Below are 18,906 nucleotides of genomic sequence, written 5' to 3' on the forward strand. Positions count from 1 at the left end.
TGGGCATCTACTTACCTTGCTGCACTGATCCCTGCATAACTATGGTGCCACCACTGATCAGGTTGAAAACCAGCTAAGGAACTAATTTTGTGCTCTATATGATTGTAGCTCTTTTACATAATTTTTATATTAGTACCTTCAGTAAGAGATTATTGTATAAAGGTTTTTTTTGTTTTTGTTTTTTTATCTTGGTAGAAATGATCAGTTGGGACTTCTAAAACCCAATTTAATGAAATTTTTTTGGGGGGAAAAACTTCAAGATAACAAAAGCTGACATCACTAAGAGCATGCTTTGGCAAAACTCTGCTATGAAATCTGTATTAAAGTGAGAGGCCAACATTCTTTATGGAGCTGAGAGGCAGGGCTGAGTGGATACAGGAATTATAAATCTGGGAATAAAAATCTCATAAAACAAATTAACCCTCAGATCTCTAAGAACAGTATAAAAATTGATAGCAGTACATCTAGCAGTTTATAAATTGAGGTGCTTTGGAAAACATCATCTTATCACTTACCAAACACCTCTGTGTGTAGAGCACTGGATATACATCTGAGGGCACAAAAGAATTAAGGCAACTACTTTTTTTATCTGATTATCCCAGGTTAAAGTATTCTCTCCTCCCTCTAAACACTGAATTATGTATTACATAATTCCTTGACAATTATGTACTAACCTTGTGATATTTTATCTCTTAAATTCTTGAATTGTTACTCAATATTTTGTAACTTTTTATGTCTGTTATTTATAATTTACCTCCCCACTAGAGTACTGTAATTGTTCCCCAGAGTGAAGGCAGGCAGCAATCTTTATGAAGACCAGATTCCTTCAAGCTCATCCTTACATTCAGGAGCAGCTCTTTGGAAACTCATAATCTGGAATTAGTTTAACAAACCCTCATCCTTGACAGATGATGATTCTTTTGCCCTCTAGCCTCATCGGGTTGCCAAAAGTCTAGCCCAGTTTCAGCTGAGTCTTGTAGATCAGCACACGCTTGGAAGCAGAAGAAATCCAGGCACAAAGGCAAGAGAGAGAAAGCAACAGATGGCACATAACTAGGATGCTATTTAAATGCAAAAATATCAGTAATTACATTAAATGTAAAAGGGCTAAATATTTCAGTTAAAGCTCAGAGATGATCAGACTGGATTAAAACCCAAACTCAAACCATATAATTTTCAAAGACATACATCTGAAACTAAAGGATATACAATGGTTGAAAGTAAAGGGGTGGAAAAGTTATATTGTGCAAGTGCTAACCAAAAGAAAGCCACTGTAGCAATATTAAGAATAGAAAAAATAAAGAGGCAGAAATCTTTGCTAACCATAAATTCATTTCACAAGGATAAAATATTTTATTCACTAGGAATATATGTATAATAATCCTAGTTTTGTATATGTACCTAAAACATGACCTTAAAATATGGAAAACAATATTAACAAAATTATAAGGAGAAATAGGTAAATCCATAATCATAATGGGCTATTTTTATATTTTTTCTCAGTAATAAACCAAAGGAACAAAAAATAATCAGTAAGAATATAGAATGTTTGGACAACATGAATAAGAAGCTTGACACAAATAGACACATCATTCAAATTAAGATCTGATTCAGTCATCTTTCTTTTGTGGAAGAATACATATTTAGGGTCATGAGATCTTTTTTTTCCTATCCATTCTTCCATGCAAGCAAAGATATGAAAAAGCCTCCAATACACCTGTTTCTACATCACACAAGAGAATATATATTATACTCTGAATATGCACATTGTAAAATTAATTTTAATCCATCTCTATTTCCATCATCTTGGTATTAGTATTACAGATTGTATTCTTTGCATTGCTTAATTTTGTGAATTAACTTTGATGACAGCTATCTTATTGTCTAAACTTACTTCCATCGCCTGGGTTGTTAGGACATAGAAGTAAAAAAAGTGCTAAATATTTTTTAAGTTACAGTAACTTAGTTAATTCTGTCATTCTAATGGGCAGGATTTAGGGACTGCTCAGGAGCTCTGGACTCACCATTTAAAACCTTTATGAGAAAAGCCTCAGATTTCAGACCAAGTAGTGCTATATAGATATGCAAAATTACTAGGTAGAAACACCTTTGGATTTAAATGTAATTGCCATTGCCTTGCTAATAGTAATATTCTGCAAACAAAGGGTATATATTTAATGGGTATTTCTACTATAAAAGAAACTGCTTTTGGGGAAACAGTACTGCTATCTTCGGAGCAAGAAAGGTGGTGTGTGACAATACTGGAATTGACAAGGAGGATGGAGGAACATTTGATAATTTCTTTTAAAGAAGAATTTTTAAAATCTCCCTTTTCAACCTTTTCCATACATATTTGGTGAGTTGTTAGAAAAATGCCCATAATAAGTTTTTACAAAATATGAAATGGCTTTTCTTCTTTAAAGGGCGAAACCAAGGTTCAACCTGAAGAATACATTTTGCTCTGCGGTCATCTTTATTACAACCAATATAACTCCTATAACCAATATAGCACATAAAAAAACAAGCGAGGCAATGGCATTTGGAGGAATTCCATTTATTGTGGATGCATTTTCACAATATATACTTATTGCAGCGATCAGTTATCAGTGAAAAACATCAAGTGTTTATAAAATTTTTAGGAATGGCAGATTCACAGAACATGCTAGTCACCTTGCAGTTTTACCTCTTAAAGATAACACAGAGAATTGTAATCAGACAAGTAAACATGGGATTTATTTTTTTCAAAAGAACAAAATTCTACCCTAAAACTTATTCCATCCAAATATCGGAATAAAAGTCAGGATCGATATATTCTCTTCTCAACTTTAGACTTTCTAGAAACAAATATATATACTAGTGATCAGGAGAAGCTCTTGTTCAAAAGTACAACAAAGCAATGTTATATCACCATGGGCCTTAATTCAAACTTCGATCCATGTCACTCCAGTGATGGGAGTCAATGCTAAATGAGGCACTACATGTGGGTTCTAGGTTATCTTATCATAGACTCATATCTATTCTGTCATGGGTGGATGAGGTGTGCGATCTTGGTGGTTTTCCTTCCTTTGGCCCAGGTGTGCTAAAAGCTAGAGAATTCAGCTACTCTTTACTGATTTTTGAAAAAAACAGACTCTGCAAGGCAGTAGTCACTGCTCATGTCAGCCCTGCCCTGGCTGGCTCCTCCAGGGAAATACTGTAGGTTAGAAAATAGTCATTTGTGAGGCTCCCTCATTGTGGTAGAAATTGAGAGTAGGACACTTTTGGTTAAGTCAAATGAGGTATAAGTTTATAGAACTATCCTATATATCTCTATGCTAAAACATATGGCCAAGACAGAGGAGTACTCTTTTATCATCTATTATGAAGAATAGATGAACACTTATAAGCTAAAGTAAGATCTGATGTCTAGATTACATGTATAAAAAAGATGATTTGATAAAGACTCTTGGGGAAAATAGTAAAACTACTAAAAGTTACATATATTTTTTGAAAGTTCAATACATTATCAACTTATGGCAAGTACCAATGACTAATAAAAGTAGAAACTTTTAATTTAAAAAATGGTTTCGTATAATAAAGATGAAGGACTATCATGACTCTTAAATATTGGAATTTGCTTACTTCTCTTCTCTGCTTCCAGACATTAGCCAAAGCTGGTCTTTGCATACCCACACATGGAATTTCGATCTGGACAATCTTGTCACTAAAATCCTCGTCTTTAAATTTTAGACAAAGAAGAGACCTCAGATATCCTCGAAGCCAACCAATTGTGAACTTGATTGCTAACAAAATAAAGTTCTCAGCAAGCTTTGAGTTTGATCCAGGTGGTAGTAAAATTCACATTGGACTTCAAGATTGCTTTTCATTATAAGCTAAATACTATGCTTTATAGAAAATGTCAATTCATTTTGACATTTCAAATCTCTCTTTTTTTCTTACAGTTCATCTATTGGGCATTGAAGATATATTGATACCTATTCTGCCATGTCTCTATTGGCAAATATGAATATTAATATAATGTGATTTTTAATTTTTGAAAAGCTGTGATATTGGCTAGTTACAAGGACATACTGCTAAATATAATAGTCTAGCACATAAAAGAAGCTTTCTACCATTAGTGTGTTTGTATACGTGTATGCACATACATACATGATCAGGTCATCTAAAATGTGGTTCACTATCACTACCAAAGAAATCCACAAAGCAACCAACCTAAAGATATCAGTACCACTGTCTGCTAACATCATCATCCAATTTAGATAATCATCAGCATGAAAAAAGTAATACCTTAACAGTACGTTTTTTAAAAAAGACAATCATCATTGCAGAATCTCAAATCTGAAATGCGTTACTTTCAGAAAGTGTTACAATTGCCTACTGAGATCATTTCTTCCATGCTTTATTCTAAAGTGCAGAAACAACATGACTTCTGTATGTAAAACAAAAAACAAAAAACAAAACCCCAAACCCCACTATGGTTTGTTTTTCTGGACACTGCACACATTCCTCAGGCAAATTTTCAGCTTGAACCTCCTCCTGCTCGACTTCCGACGTGGTTGGTGTCACCGTTCAGAGTTAGGATGATCAGTAGAAAGTCTCTATTTCACAGCATGGGTTTCTTTAGAAACAGGCTCCTGTGCAAAGGCAGTACTTTTACCATGAACTTCTCTAGACTGTGATTATTAAATATAGTGAAAATATACATGGGTTTACTGGGATAATGAAAAATAAAACAAAAGGAAATTAACCCAATTTAGTAAATCAACATAAATATAGAACAGAGCACATTAACCCTCTTCAGCTGAGCTGGTCTAGCATCTTGAGTGGCTACTCTGGCTTCTTTCTTGAACGGTCTCACACCTGTTAAGAGAAGAGAGCTTTAAATCGGCAGGCCACAGTGTTTCAGCCAGATGTTTATGTCAGAAGAAAAAGAAAAAAAGAATTATAATATGGCAGGAATAAATATTTATGAAAGGGAGGATTATTGTTGGCATTCTATTCAAATATGCTCCTCTTAGTCTTTCTCTTGTTGATTTTTTCCCCTTCCCTTCCCTTCCCTTCCCTTCCCTTCCCTTCCCTTCCCTTCCCACCTTTTTCTCTCTTTCCTTCCTCTCTTTCTTCTTTGTATTACCTTTTTTCTAACTTGATTTTTAGCCTTGCTCAGGGCATTCGGAGGCAGTTTTATTTTTAACACCACCCTAAGGGCCAGGAATCTATAGTGTGCATCCAGAACAGGCACACATGATGGAATGACAGTCTCGGCCGGACAAGGCAGGAGGGTGAAGTGGACTATGCTTACCTTTAGTTTTCTTCTGTTCTTTATTTCCTCCCCCCTGTACTTCTATCCCTACTGTTGAAACTTATCTGACATTTGACTCATAGTCTTATTTGTATATCATTTCTTTTCCCCAGCTAGCTGCTAAAAATCCTTGCTGAGGTGTTCACAAGTATTAAAGTACAGTCATCCCTCAGTATCCTGGTTCCAGGCCTCCATGGACACCAAAATCTGTGGACACTCAAGTGTTTTATAGAAAATGGCATATTATTTGCGTATAAGCCGTATACTTTAAATCATCTCTCAATTACTTATAATACCTAGTACAATGTAAATGCTATATAAATAGTTGTTATACTGTATTATTCAGGGTATAATGATAAGAAAAAAGTCTGGACATGTTCAATACAGAAACAACCATCATAGGCCTAACTGCATAGTACACATTAGCAACAATGTAATTTTTTTCAAATATTTTTGACCCGGGGTTGGTTGAATCTGTGGTTGGTTGAATCCGCGGGTGCAGAACCCGAGGACACCGACGGCCGAGTGTAGTGTTGTGAATCTGCATGTTCAAATGTGTTGTGTGTTTTCATTTCAAATGAATCACTGCATGACGTGTAGTGAGTCTGACATTTTGGAACCAAGGAGCTACCTACTCTGCTACCTCATAACCTCAGCTGTGGGCCTGGTGGTTATAGAATTATTACTGTAGGAAGGGTTTGTGGGCTAGATCAAGAAGGAGGGGGCAGAGCCTGTGAAGACTCAGCCTGTCCCCCTCCCACCTTGTGCCACCATGCTGCACAGTTCCAGGGAGAGCCACCATTCCTGCTGTGTCGTATGTGAGTGGCGTTCTCTGGGTCCTACCATTCCAGATCATATCTTTACTCCACGTCCCGGAACCCTGGCTCAGGGGAATGTTACCTATGACGACGATGGACATTATACCTATGACGATGGGCAATGGACAGCTGACATTCTCTACTCCAAAAGGGGACTATAGAAACATTTGGACTGACATTACCTTGGCAGGGGTTGTGACCTTATCCACGGATTGCTTTTCCCAGAGGTTCCGCTTGCCAGATACGTCTCCTGGCCTCAAATCCTAATGAAGAGAAAGCAGAATAAAATTAATACGTGGCCCTATATATTCTCTGCCAGGTCTAAATAAGTCACCACATCTGTGTTTGTTGGTTTGAATCGATTTCTTGTTAATACACTTTATCCTAGTGATCAGAAATGGATGGCATTGAAAGGATCATGAGCCATTGTTTTTATAATAGTCCTGGACCAGGTTATGACATGAGAATAGGCTGGAACTATCCAGCCTTTAGGGCCTGTTCTTCATCAAGGACTTACTGCTTATGGATCAGTAAAATTGGAACACAGGCATATTTAAAATAATATAGCCTATTTTTAACTTTCTATGCTCTTAGAAGTGAATACAGTATAGGTTGGTTTTAAATACAATTGACTCTTGAACAACGTGGGGGTTAGGGGCGCCCACTCCTCCCCACACCTCTGTGCAGTAGGAAATCTGCATCAAACTTCTAATGGCACTTCCCTCAGACTAAAGTAATTTTGTGTTTCCTGCGGAGTGAGTGGATAACTCAGAAGTGCATCGGTAGAACCTAGCCCCATCAGAGTAAACACTGACCACAAACTGCACCCGTAAGAGAAACTGACACTTAATAACATATGTGAGAACATGTGGAAATCTCGGGGAGAGAACAGTTATATAGCTTTGATTCTTTATTTGCTACCTCGAAATTAATTTGGTTTGGACAAGGAGCCACATTTCTGTTTCCATTTACTTTTCTTCCAGCATGTGCTTGGCAAAAGGTAGTTTGTAGAATATAAATGTGTTTTAACTGAAATAGTCATGTTTATTTTGGCACATCCTTTTCTCATTAGGAAGGCAAAGCGAACAGCAACTGCATTTATCCATGGACACCAGTCTAAATGGGCATGTTTTGACAGATAGTAGGGAGGGCTCAACACTGAAAGTGCACTGATTAAATGGTACCATGTGAAGCATTTCAGATTTTTAATTTTATTTTTTTGCATTTCAGATTTGCCTTAATCCTACTGAGTTTCTGGAGTTCCACTGTGGCACAAATTCCTGATATCCTATTAGAGAGCTACACCTATTTAACTTGGAACCAGTAAGCAACAAATCAGGTTGTTTTTGAAGGGTTCCACTACTTTTGCCAATGTAGGGAGAAGCTGCCAAATTGTCTGGAAGACTGTTTTAAAGTTTTGGAAACTATAATTAGGCACATGCTGATGGAAGCTCTGGAAAGTGGCTATTATTACTTTATTTATTTGATTCATAGAAGACAAATATTTTTCTTTCACATGAATGTTCTACAGAAGAAAACGGACTGTAGTTCCCTTCAATCTTCCCTATGAATCTTTTGAGATCAATTAAAGAGCCTATTTTAAGAAAATATGAACATCCAAGTAGTGAGTTGGCATTTTAAATCAAAGGGGAAATAGAAACGCAATTACCTGACCAGACTACATTTTAGACAAAGACCCAGTCCGGGAGAAGAGGGAGAAATGAAGGCAGGAGAGGCAGGTTTCCAGTCACCCAGAGATCAAAGAATGAAGAAGAGAATTCAGCTGAGAAAGACATGGTTGTTGTTGTTGTTGTTTTTTAAACAAAAAGAAAGACAAATTAGCATTTAGCTGCATGTAACATGTAGTTTAGACAACAAAGAACAGACAAACCAGCTAAAACAGGCATACTCAGAATTGAATTCTGGTTACAAAATTACACCGAAATCCCGTAAATTCTGCCCACAAATAGCAAAGCGATGTCCCAGGAAGGGATCAGATGTGGATCAATGTTTGTTTTTAAATAAGTTAATTTTCAGGGACCCCCCCCCCCAAATAATATTGGTTTGACAAACTATTTTGAGCACGTTTACTTCCTAGCATGTTTGGAAATTATTATACAACTTGGTAAAGGATGGTTGTTCTGTCCAGTGAGTTTTGGAACTAAACACTCATCTCAAAGGAAACACTAATTTCCTTCCTCTTGAGGTTTCACTGGGTGAGGACCATTTTGGTGAAAGAATCTCCCTCTGTTTTTCTTCAATGGCCACCTGCCACACATCTGCAAACGCAAGCCCAGGCTTTCCTCTCCAGCCACATACACCAAGGAAGATAAGCAAGGGACAGGGAATAAATCCCCTGGGGTCCAGACTCAGATGGCACCTTCGGGGCGTACTGTTTGCTGTTGTCTTTAGGTAACCCTAACATTCTGGGCTCAGAGCTCAGAGCTCAGAGTCAGTATGGCTGGGGACCCAAAGGTGTCAAACTCAGAGGCCTGCCATGAAGGGCCAGGCTGGAAACTCAAAGGCCATGAAAAGGCTTGTTGTAAACAAATAAGGAAAAGAGGGAATCAACAAATTCAGGAGTACATGCCTCCACACTTCAAAAATGTGTTCAAATTACAATTTTTAGAAGGAAAATAAAGCACAATGGTGTGGGTCAAACTACACAAATCTTACTGTGAGGCCCCTGATAAGACCTGGGCAAGATCTTTGCTTGACCTGCCTATTTATTTATTTATTTTTTTGACCTGCCTTTTTAAGCTGCATTGCTGGACTTAACCTTTGGCCAGCCAAGTTTTATGCATCTGTAGGACCCTTCTAGGCCTTTCTGCAGCTCGGAAATGTCATCTTTTTCTGCTGGATCTGTAGTGTCTGTGAGTTACCGTCCTGCCTTCCTGGGTCCAGGTCACATCTTTCCCAGAGAGACTGACTGCCATGCTGCTATTCAGATCTTGACAAGAGCTGGCTCTGTCACCCGTGAACTGGTCACCAAGCTGAACGTGGCTGGTTAAGTCTACTCACACTGGCTTTTCATGTACAACAGCAACTACCTACTGCTCTCTTCCAATCTGGCTTTCACTCAGGAGGTTACCCTCGTCTGCAAAATCCAGTGGGTCATAGGAAAAGAGATCACTACAACCTGTGTGATTGCCACTCTTCTTTCCTTTTCCTTCTGTCCTTTAGGAGATGGTCTAGCACAGTGATGGTGAACCTTTTGAGCTCGGCGTGTCAGCATTTTGAAAAACCCTAACTTAACTCTGGTGCCGTGTCACATATAGAAATTTTTTGATATTCGCAACCATAGTAAAACAAAGACTTATATTTTTGATATTTATTTTATATATTTAAATGCCATTTAACAAAGAAAAATCAACCAAAAAAATGAGTTCGCGTGTCACCTCTGACATGCGTGTCATAGGTTCGCCATCACTGGTCTAGCAACTCAGTCACTAACTGGTAGGTAAAGCAGGCAATGCTTTCCGAATTTCCCTGTCCTTTCCAAGACCTTTTTGTCCTGCCGTTTTTATGATGCTATCAGTTACCCCTGAGAATGGGGCTTTTTGTGGAAGCCTTGACATTATAACTGAATTGAATTTCTTTTAACTCTCCCATTAGGATGACATAGACGGTGATAGGCTTGGTAAAATCTGGTACAGAAATGAAATATGTCACAAGTAAAATAAACACAAAAAAGTGACCAGGTTCTCTAGCAATGTGCCAAATTCATCAAAGAGGAAAACACACCTTCCTCTCTTTATCGTTGCTAATTTGAGAGTTCTTCAGTGGGTCCATGAACTTCCGGGACTCGAGTGATATACATGTATCAGGGGAGAAGGCCCTCAGATTCATAGGTTTTCAAAAGGCTCCATAATTCAAAAAGGTTAATAATCACTGGTCTGGGGCCACAAAATTTACATAAAGTTCCATTAAAAAATAACTCCTACTCTATATGTCACCTTGGGTTCGGGGCAATAAAGAGCAAACACCTTGTGGGTAGGACCCCTCCCCCCTCGACTCTCTCCTTCTATAGCTTCCCTCCCCTCTATTTACCGGGAGAGGGGAAAATATATATTTTTCAATATATAAAGACTTTCTGATGGTAAATTGGGTTTACATTAGTTTTATACCTCATGTGAGCCCTTATGCAAAAAATCCTGACTATTAATTAGGTGACTATAAGGGGTTGCACTCAAGAAGTGTAGACAATATTTCCATTTTTTCTTCTTAAATTGGAATTGAGAACCTCTAGTGACTTTGGAGATTAAATATGGAGCCACTGGATACAATGAAATGCTGAGTGGCACAGAGGTCTAGGATTTGGAAAGCGTTATCTACCTCTGCGATGGGATAGTTAGGACAGTTGAGTCTCTGCTCCTTTGGGCACCGAGGCATATATAAAAGCCAACTTAACAGAGAAAGCTCACCAACGTACACAGTAGGAGCTTAATAAGGCTCTTTATCATAATGATAAATGCAAGGCAATTATCGTATATATTCAATGAAAGGTTAAAAGAATATTTTTATAGTAAATAGTCACACTTAATAAATATTAAGAAAAATTTAGATTTCCAAAAATAACAAGCTCTTATAGTTTCCAGTTTTACTGTGTTTTTCAAAATGGCTTTTCTTTGGAGGTGTTGACAAAAAAAAAAAATTATGGCAATTACTTCAACAACTACCTAAAAATGGCATTTTTTTTGTATTAAGTTACATAAATTAGGCAAATTAGAAACCATGGGTTCAAAATAGCCAACATACACTTCCTTTGGGGAATAAATTTAGAGGTGCTTTCGACAGAGAAGTGGCCAAGATAATTTGACATTTTCATTTTCTAATTCCCAGCCGTAAATTTATAGAATAGGAGCTAAACACACAGACCAGCAAAGAGTGTAAATTTGAGCGGCCTCTGCGTTCTGGTTAATTACGGCCTCTGGGCGATTGTGGGGCAGCTGCTTGGGGCTGTTTTTATAGAATAGGAGCTAAACACACAGACCAGGAAAGAGTGTAAATTTGAGCGGCCTCGGGTTCTGGTTAATTACAGCCTCTGGGCGATTGTGGGGCAGCTGCTTGGGGCTGTTCTCTCTAAATCTGAACCCCTCCTTGTTTGTTCCTCAGCATGGACAGCAGAGACAGGAGCACTGCCTTTCCCAGGCAAACAGACCAACAGCCTGATTTCTCCTGCTGCTGGGAGCTGAGAGATCAAGGAAATCCAGAAAACCCAGAGCTACTTACCGACGGTTTGGGAGCAGGTGACCTGTTCCCGTCTGGGGTCTTAGTTAGCCATTCATTGATGCGGCTGGAAACCCCCACCTTCAAGCCAGCAGTTTCCTGCAAGGAGTCAACCATCCAATATTAAAGACAAAGACAAACTTTACCTGGAAAGAAATCTCCAAAGAAACCTCAAATAATACTATTGCTTGTTATTATTTCATGTAACCATCCCGTAATGCCAATGAATGATTGCTTGTTATGATCAATATTTTGAGTGAAATGAACCTTAAACTTGATATTTAAAGAATGTTATCTGGTTTGCTTGCCCCCGCACCTCACCCCAACCCAACCCACCCCACCCCAACCCCAAGGTTGATGATTAATTTCAAGAACTCAATTTAGGAAAGTGGCCAGAGCGTAGGAGTACACACTGTGTAGCATCTGTAAGCTTGCTTTTATGGTTGTTGCAAAAGAAAGTAAGAATTACACCTTCTCCGCTGCTTTTATAATGAGCTAATGTGGTTTGCTAAAAAGAAAAAAGAAAAGGAAAAGAAACCCACCCTCCAAAATTAAAAGACGGAGCTCACCTTGTTTGGCGTGCCTGAGGCGGTGGGGGATGAAAACACATTCCCTTTCTCCCACATGCTCTTGATATTGCGGACACCCTCAGCAGGAACAGGAAGGTCCGAGGCTGCTGGCTTCGTGGGTTTTGCAGCTTTTGTCCCCTGAAGTGTGTGAATTATCTTTAGGATTGTGCTAAGTTTGTTCTTGTCAAGTACTCTCTTCCTCGACAGTATCATTTAAAAGAGTCATTGTCTAAATGCCTTCACCAAAAAAGGACAGTCATTTCTGTTGTAAAACTGCAGTCTAATGACATTTGTACCAAAAAATCCACCCTGAGATCTAGATCAGAGGGTCTTTCAAAAATGAAATATGCTTTTTTATTGGGATGCTATTTATTGTGTAAGTGATATTCTACTTCATTTCTTCAACAGATACCTCAGTGCCTACTGGGTGCAGGACACTGTCTAGGTAGGCGCTGGTGTTATAGTGGTACCCAAAACAATACAGTCTGCTCCGTAAGCTGCAGTGGACTTACATTTTAATAGGACAGGAAGATAGTAATTGATGACATAAGTATATATTTCACATTTCGGTGTGTTATGAAAGATAAATGTAGTGTCATAAAGCATGCCACAAGAGCACACAATAGGGGAATAATAATAATATAATAGGGAGCAAAAAAGGCTACTGTGAGGAAGTGACATTTAAACCCAGATTGATGGAAGACTTGGAAGTGGCTAGGTAAAAGGAGGCACACACACCATTCCATGGAGAGAGAACAGCATATGCAAAGGACCGGAGACAGGGATACGATAAAGGATTGAAAGAGTGAGAGGCCACTTTATGGAGAATATCCTGGGAGGAGGAAAGAATGGATGTAAGGAAGAAAAGTGTGCATTTGAGATACTTTTCTGCAGTAGTGATGGGCATGCCCAGAATCATGCAATTTCCTGCCTGGTCCTGCTTTGTAACCGGTGGCCTGTGTGGTCGAGGTGGTCAGCCATGGTGAGTGGCACCATCACTGGACCATGTAAAGGCTGAAGCCACAGTCTTGGCTTCATCAACCCTCTTAGAGCTATAATAAATGTAACCACAGAAAATAACTATCTGCAATTTGTCTTATATTTTAGTGGACATTTAATCTTGTGAAAATCACCTCTTGAGTATTAGGACTTGGTTATTCATTTGATAAATCATTCAGATCTCATTTTTATTCCCTTATAATTTATTTGATTGTGAATTATTTTATACTTATGTCCACTCTGCAGTATAAAGGAGAGGAGGAAATCAAATCAAGCTTATCCAATTCCTTCATAGCAGATGTTCTGACATAGAAGCTGGCTAAAATCAGTGCCTAAAGCAGCTGTGGGCAAACTACGGCCCGCGGGCTGGATCCGGCCCGTTTGAAATGAATAAAACTAAAAAAAAAAAAAAAAGACCGTACCCTTTTATGTAATGATGTTTACTTTGAATTTATATTAGTTCACACAAACACTCCATCCATGCTTTTGTTCCGGCCCTCCGGTCCAGTTTAAGAACCCATTGTGGCCCTCGAGTCAAAAAGTTTGCCCACCCCTGGCCTAAAGTCTACACAAAGGAGAAAAAACTAGGATCACACATTGATTAATGGTATCCTACCTTCTTAGAGCTTTGGTACTTGGAAATATACATTATTTCTAAATGTGGTAGAACCCCTGGGTCAACTTTGTGGGAAAAAGTTGGAATAGACAGAAGCATATAACTATGATCCTATAAGCATAAAATAATCAATTTGAAATTCATGGTGATTAAACTCTAGCTGGCAATCATCTTTATATTAACTCATACTATCACTATTACTGTTTGAACATAAAAGTTTTTATAGACAAATAAGGATTAACCAAGGTTACATGGGACCTGTTTAACTACATATAGGAACATATTTTATAAGGAATTACTATTAGAAGATACACATACTAACATATAAATAACATAGTTGAATATCAATAAGCCTATTCCTTAAAAGAATAACACCTCCATTAAAGAATACTCAGGCTGAAGGTAGTAAATAATAATTTATTTAAAACCCTTCTATAATTTACCTTTATTACTGTTCTTCTCTCTAACTAGTTTCAAGTATAATAAAGCATTATTAATGTTCTAACACTAATGTGGTTATTAGACTTGCTTATTGTCCTAAACGTTTCTATGATCATTTACACAATCAGAGCTGATTTCTGTTTGAGCATAACCCTGCGGACATCGCTCACCTCAATGGCACTGGTGTATTGCTCCAGTCTGCTGTCAATCTTGGAGACAACAGCCGCTTGATGAGTTGATTTGACACCACTGTTAAGTAAATAAACACACACATAAAGATATGAGAGAAAATCTTTCCATACATATGATGGCTGGTGATTCTCCAGTGAACAATCAACCATATTTACCTTTTCTGCACAGACTTATTCAAAAATTCTGCTCGCTCTTCTATCTAGGAATTAAAAAACAACAACAGTTAATATTTTCAGCTCATAAACAGTGTCCCTGACCCTGGTGAAGGAAAGCACCAAAGAGTGTCAAAGGGTTTTAATTCGGATGCTGTGCCAGAGAGGAAAATGCATATAAGGTGTTGGATCATGAGAGCTGAGAGATGAAGAGAAGATTGGCAGAGGATAGAGAAAGTGTGGAGAGGAATATGAATTTCTGGAGGCAAACTGAAGACCAGACAGAAATGGAGTAAAAATGCCTTTGAGATAATTTAAATCAATGGTAAAATAATTGCATTTCAAGACCATAGCAATAATTTCTTTTTTGCCTCCTGGCATACTTTAAAATTTTTTCTACTTATTTCTTTATTAAGGTATAATTGACATGTAATATTATATTATTAGTAGTTTCAGGTGTACAACATAATGATTTAATATTTGAATATATTGCAAAATGATCACCACAATAAGTCTAGTTAATATCCATCACCTGACAACATTGTTTTTTTCTTTTTGTGATGAGAACTTTTAAGATCTACTTTCTTAGCAACAATTTAAAAAACAATACATGCTGTTACCCTTTAGGACATGTTTTTATGAGTATAGATATACCATGCTCTTTGATTAAGAAAAACTTCCACAATGTTTTGACCATATATTTGGTATGTAATAGGGTCAAATAAGAAAGATAACCAGGGACTGGGAACTATTCACTCAGGGCCTAGCCTGGTTTCCTGATTTGATAGCTGTCAAGCCTCTTGCTGAACTTAATTTGCCCTGAAAGTAGAAGATGGGGTGGGGGTGGAGTGAGATTGGGGCACAGCTCATCAGTGATGGCTGAGGCCTCCCACAAAGCCCCCATTAGCCCAAATGGGAAACAAGAAAATAAACCCAGAGAAATTGTGATGGATATACACTAGTTGGGCAGTTCATTAGTCTTTAATATATTCTTTTTTTTTTTAAAGCTAGGAACTTCTTTTTGCTAAAACTAAAGCTACTAAATCAAACATTATATTTTACTGAAACGGCACCACCTAAATCCAGATGTTCTTTATAGTCAGCAAATATTGTTGACTCCTTATGATACCCAACTCCAGGCTGGAAATAATCTCTGCCACACATCACCTGTCAGTATTAGCAAACAGTTGTGACCAAGAAAGTGCTATAGGTGTCCCTGAGATTATGGGGTGTAGAGAATCTTAAATCTTAATTTTTTAAATTTTAATATAAACTTAAAACTTTAAACTAATATAAACTTCTAGAGAAAAAGTTCCCAGTTGAATAAGCTGAAATACACACAATGCACTGGAACTTTTAATATTATCCATCCATCCATCCATCCATCCATCCATCCATCCATCCATCCTACCTTTAACCTTGTCAGCCTATCAGTCAAACAACCAACCAATAAATTATGTTGAAAACCTACTACATAAAGTTCAACACCCAATGATGTATTAGATTCTTTAAAGAGAACACATTTTATTAGGAGAGACTAGTAGAACCTAGAAATAAAATGTTTAAAATTCAATGCTGGTACCATATTAAGGATAGGACAATGCTGTAGCTATGGGAGAAGTGACTACCTGGGGGAGGGGGAGAGGGGTTGGAGAAGGTTTTTGAGATATTTTGATACCTGAGCTGAGATTTGTAGTTTATTGTTTACATAGTTTTATAAATGAGTTTATGAAAGTGAGGGTGGGAGTGCATGAGTTAAAGGGCAGAGGACATTTCTAGCAGACAGAAGCACAGTGGAGGGTGGTGCCAGAGGTGAGACTTGTTCTTGGTAGCACTTCCAGCATCATTCGAGTCAGGGATCATTTTGTTAATCTTGGCCATCACATATACTCAAATTACAGAGGCTCTCAGATTCCACCTTCTCCTTTCCTATCTACAATATTTAATACAGCTTGACTTCATTATCACATTTTGTCCGGCCTCACCATCTATTTACTGATGCACTCTTGTTGGAAAATTCCTGAACTTGGTGACTCTAGGTAATATAACAATATGTAAATTAAACATTCTGTACAATTTTAATGAGGAACATTGGTTCTTCTGAAGGCCAATGGTAGCAGTGTTGTCTGGATAAAACCTGGCGAAAAAGCGTACTATTATTTTCTCCTTACTCCATACTCCCTCCACCACCAACATATGAAAACAATAACAATAAAAACAAAATTTTAAATTTATTTTACTTAAAATTTATTCTTTGCATGTATTATGTAAAAAAAAATCAAACCATCACTGCTAACATCATTGAACTACGAGCAACCAGGTTCAGGGTTTTCCAGACAATGAATAGAAGTCATGAGAATTAACAAAATACATTAGTTGATATTATTTTGAGGTCAAATATGAAATGTTTTTCCTCCCACTGGCATTCTAGAATGTTAACTTGTGAGCAGTTATAAAAGTTGCAGGGCCAAGAGTATCAACAATTGCAAAAATTCAATTGTAGAATATGAACCTGTTACTGTTGTAATTAGCTAGTTATCAATATTAAAACGGGAAAGGAGCAAAGGGAAGGCCAGACATTATAAGCATGGTCATCTGGGCAGCTTCACCAGGACGCTGCAACTTTACACTCCCCAGGGAACCACTGGTCCATTCCCTGCAGTTCACTGCGGAAAGGGATCCAACAAAGGGGAAGATGGATGCATGCGCAATGAAGTCAGGGGTGACATAGGGAAGATGTTTGCCTGTCAGTCTAACCTGGAAACGAAGATAATTGGTTAGAGGGGGTGGAGCCACTGTAAGCGTACGAAATCCTGAAGGATTAATTGGATAAGGCCGTGGTTAAAATCCCCAAACAGAAATACTCTCTCTCTTGTTCCACTTGCTTCGCTCTTGCTTCCTGACACTTGCTTTTTCCATGATCTGCGCTAGCCTGCCATGTGGCCTGAAGCAGTCGCATGGCTCATGGCATGCGGACCCCATACACAATGGACTGCAGCTAGAACACAAGCTAAGCTAGCCAGGTGCTGGACTGGACTGGACTGGGCTTCAACATGGAGCAGAGGCTCCAGGCAGTGGCGTTAATCCTAGCTCTGCTGAAGACAAAATGGGACTTTTTCATGGCGGGACTTAGGGAGATGGGATCCTGAAGGTGAACTCCCTTAATGTTACCTCATCATTAAAGCGTTCCATAATACCTCATCCTCCCGTGGGAGCCTCAGGAAATTCTTATTCCTGTGGCATCCCAAGAAGCCCACTTCTACCAGCAACAGGTTAGGAAATTAGAGGACACCCACCCATAACAAAAGCAGAGCCACACAAGCTCTTCAAAGCACACACTATGGTGCAAGAAACTGTCCGTTTCTGAAAGCATGTCTCTGTTGTATAGAAGTTTAAAATGTTTTGCTTTGCAAATGCATCTACTTTGACTGCTCACACATGCCTCTCTTCTAGAGGAAGTAGCTAAATGGCCCCCTGGGGGCCCAGGAGTCTGGTTGATGGAAAGACTAGGGAAGTAAGTTGAAAAACCTGGTTGAGAGGAGATATTTGAAGGAGGAGGATGGATTGTAGTTTCTCCTGAACAAAGAGTAGAAATGAGAAGTCTAGGTCACTACCATTTTCCTCGTGTTACCAAGACTGTCCAAGGAACGTTCAGCTTGGGTGGGATTTAGAGGGAAATAGAAAATGTGGCCCTAGCTGTTATGCCTCAGTGGATAGAGCGTTGGCCTGCGAACTGAAGGGTCCCAGGTTCGATTCTGGTCAAGGGCACATGCCCGGGTTGCGGGCTTAATTCCCAGTAGGGGGTGTGCAGGAGGGAGCCGATCAATGATTCTCTCTCATCATTGATGCTCTGTATCTCTCTCCCTCTCCCTTCCCTCTGAAATCAATAAAAATCTATTTTTTTTTTTTAAAAAAAATGTGGTTTTCTTTCAATATTGATGAGTCAGGAACAAAAGGGCCTGGATCAGGAGCAGAAAGGACACCAGTGGCTGCACGGAGGTAGCCTGAACCGAGCGCGGTTCTGACTTGCAGGCCTTGCTTTTCACATAGCTCTCAAACTAAGAATGTTTTATATTGTCAAATGGTTGAAAAAAATCAAAAGAAGGGTAATATTTTGTGACACAAAAAAATTCTGTGAAATTCAAATTTTGGCATCCCTAAATGAAGCTCACTTACTCTACAAAGCCGCCCGCTCCTCATTCTGTCAGCTCTGAGATCTCACTTCTGTGGTAGTCTGTATTAAATAATAACATTCCCCGGTGGCTTAGTTTGGATTCCCCCTCAAAAAGACCTTGCCCATAAGTAGTTTCTTTGAGATGTATCAGAACTATGAAGGGGCCCAAAAGTACATGAAGAATAAGTGAGATTATTTAGGGATAAAACATGCTGATTTTCATATGAAACAGGTAATAACTGTAAAATGTAACTGTTTTTTGGTCATTTTCGTGTGTCAAGTGATAAAACCTCACACACATTGATAGACAGACAGACAGACAGACACACACACACACACACACACACACACACACACTTTGACCGGCTAGAGCCTGGCTGTGATTCTGTACTGGCTTTGCCCATTATCAATGCTTTG

The 18,906-nt window shown here is 38.5% G+C and overlaps 1 protein-coding gene across 6 annotated transcripts in view; it reads right to left on the reverse strand.

Moving 5' to 3' along the window:
• Positions 1-2,536: 2,536 nt before the first annotated feature.
• Positions 2,537-18,906, reverse strand: part of CALD1 (caldesmon 1) — a 200,506-nt gene continuing 184,136 nt past the window's right edge. For 5 of the 6 annotated variants that reach the window (XM_005860703.2, XM_014535154.1, XM_014535150.1 and 2 more), the window contains 6 exons: positions 14,319-14,362; positions 14,142-14,220; positions 11,916-12,053; positions 11,350-11,445; positions 6,300-6,380; positions 2,537-4,860 (listed from right to left, as the gene is read on the reverse strand). In XM_005860703.2, coding sequence (XP_005860765.1) covers positions 4,855-4,860; positions 6,300-6,380; positions 11,350-11,445; positions 11,916-12,053; positions 14,142-14,220; positions 14,319-14,362 — 444 coding nt within the window. In that variant the 3' untranslated portion in view covers positions 2,537-4,854. Of the gene's footprint in view, positions 4,861-6,299; positions 6,381-7,311; positions 7,901-11,349; positions 11,446-11,915; positions 12,054-14,141; positions 14,221-14,318; positions 14,363-18,906 lie in introns of those variants that run through there. The other variant, XM_014535153.1, reaches the window with a different exon arrangement.

This window comes from Myotis brandtii, unplaced genomic scaffold, assembly GCF_000412655.1.
Source record: "Myotis brandtii unplaced genomic scaffold, ASM41265v1 scaffold1384, whole genome shotgun sequence".
Lineage (NCBI taxonomy): Eukaryota > Metazoa > Chordata > Mammalia > Chiroptera > Vespertilionidae > Myotis > Myotis brandtii.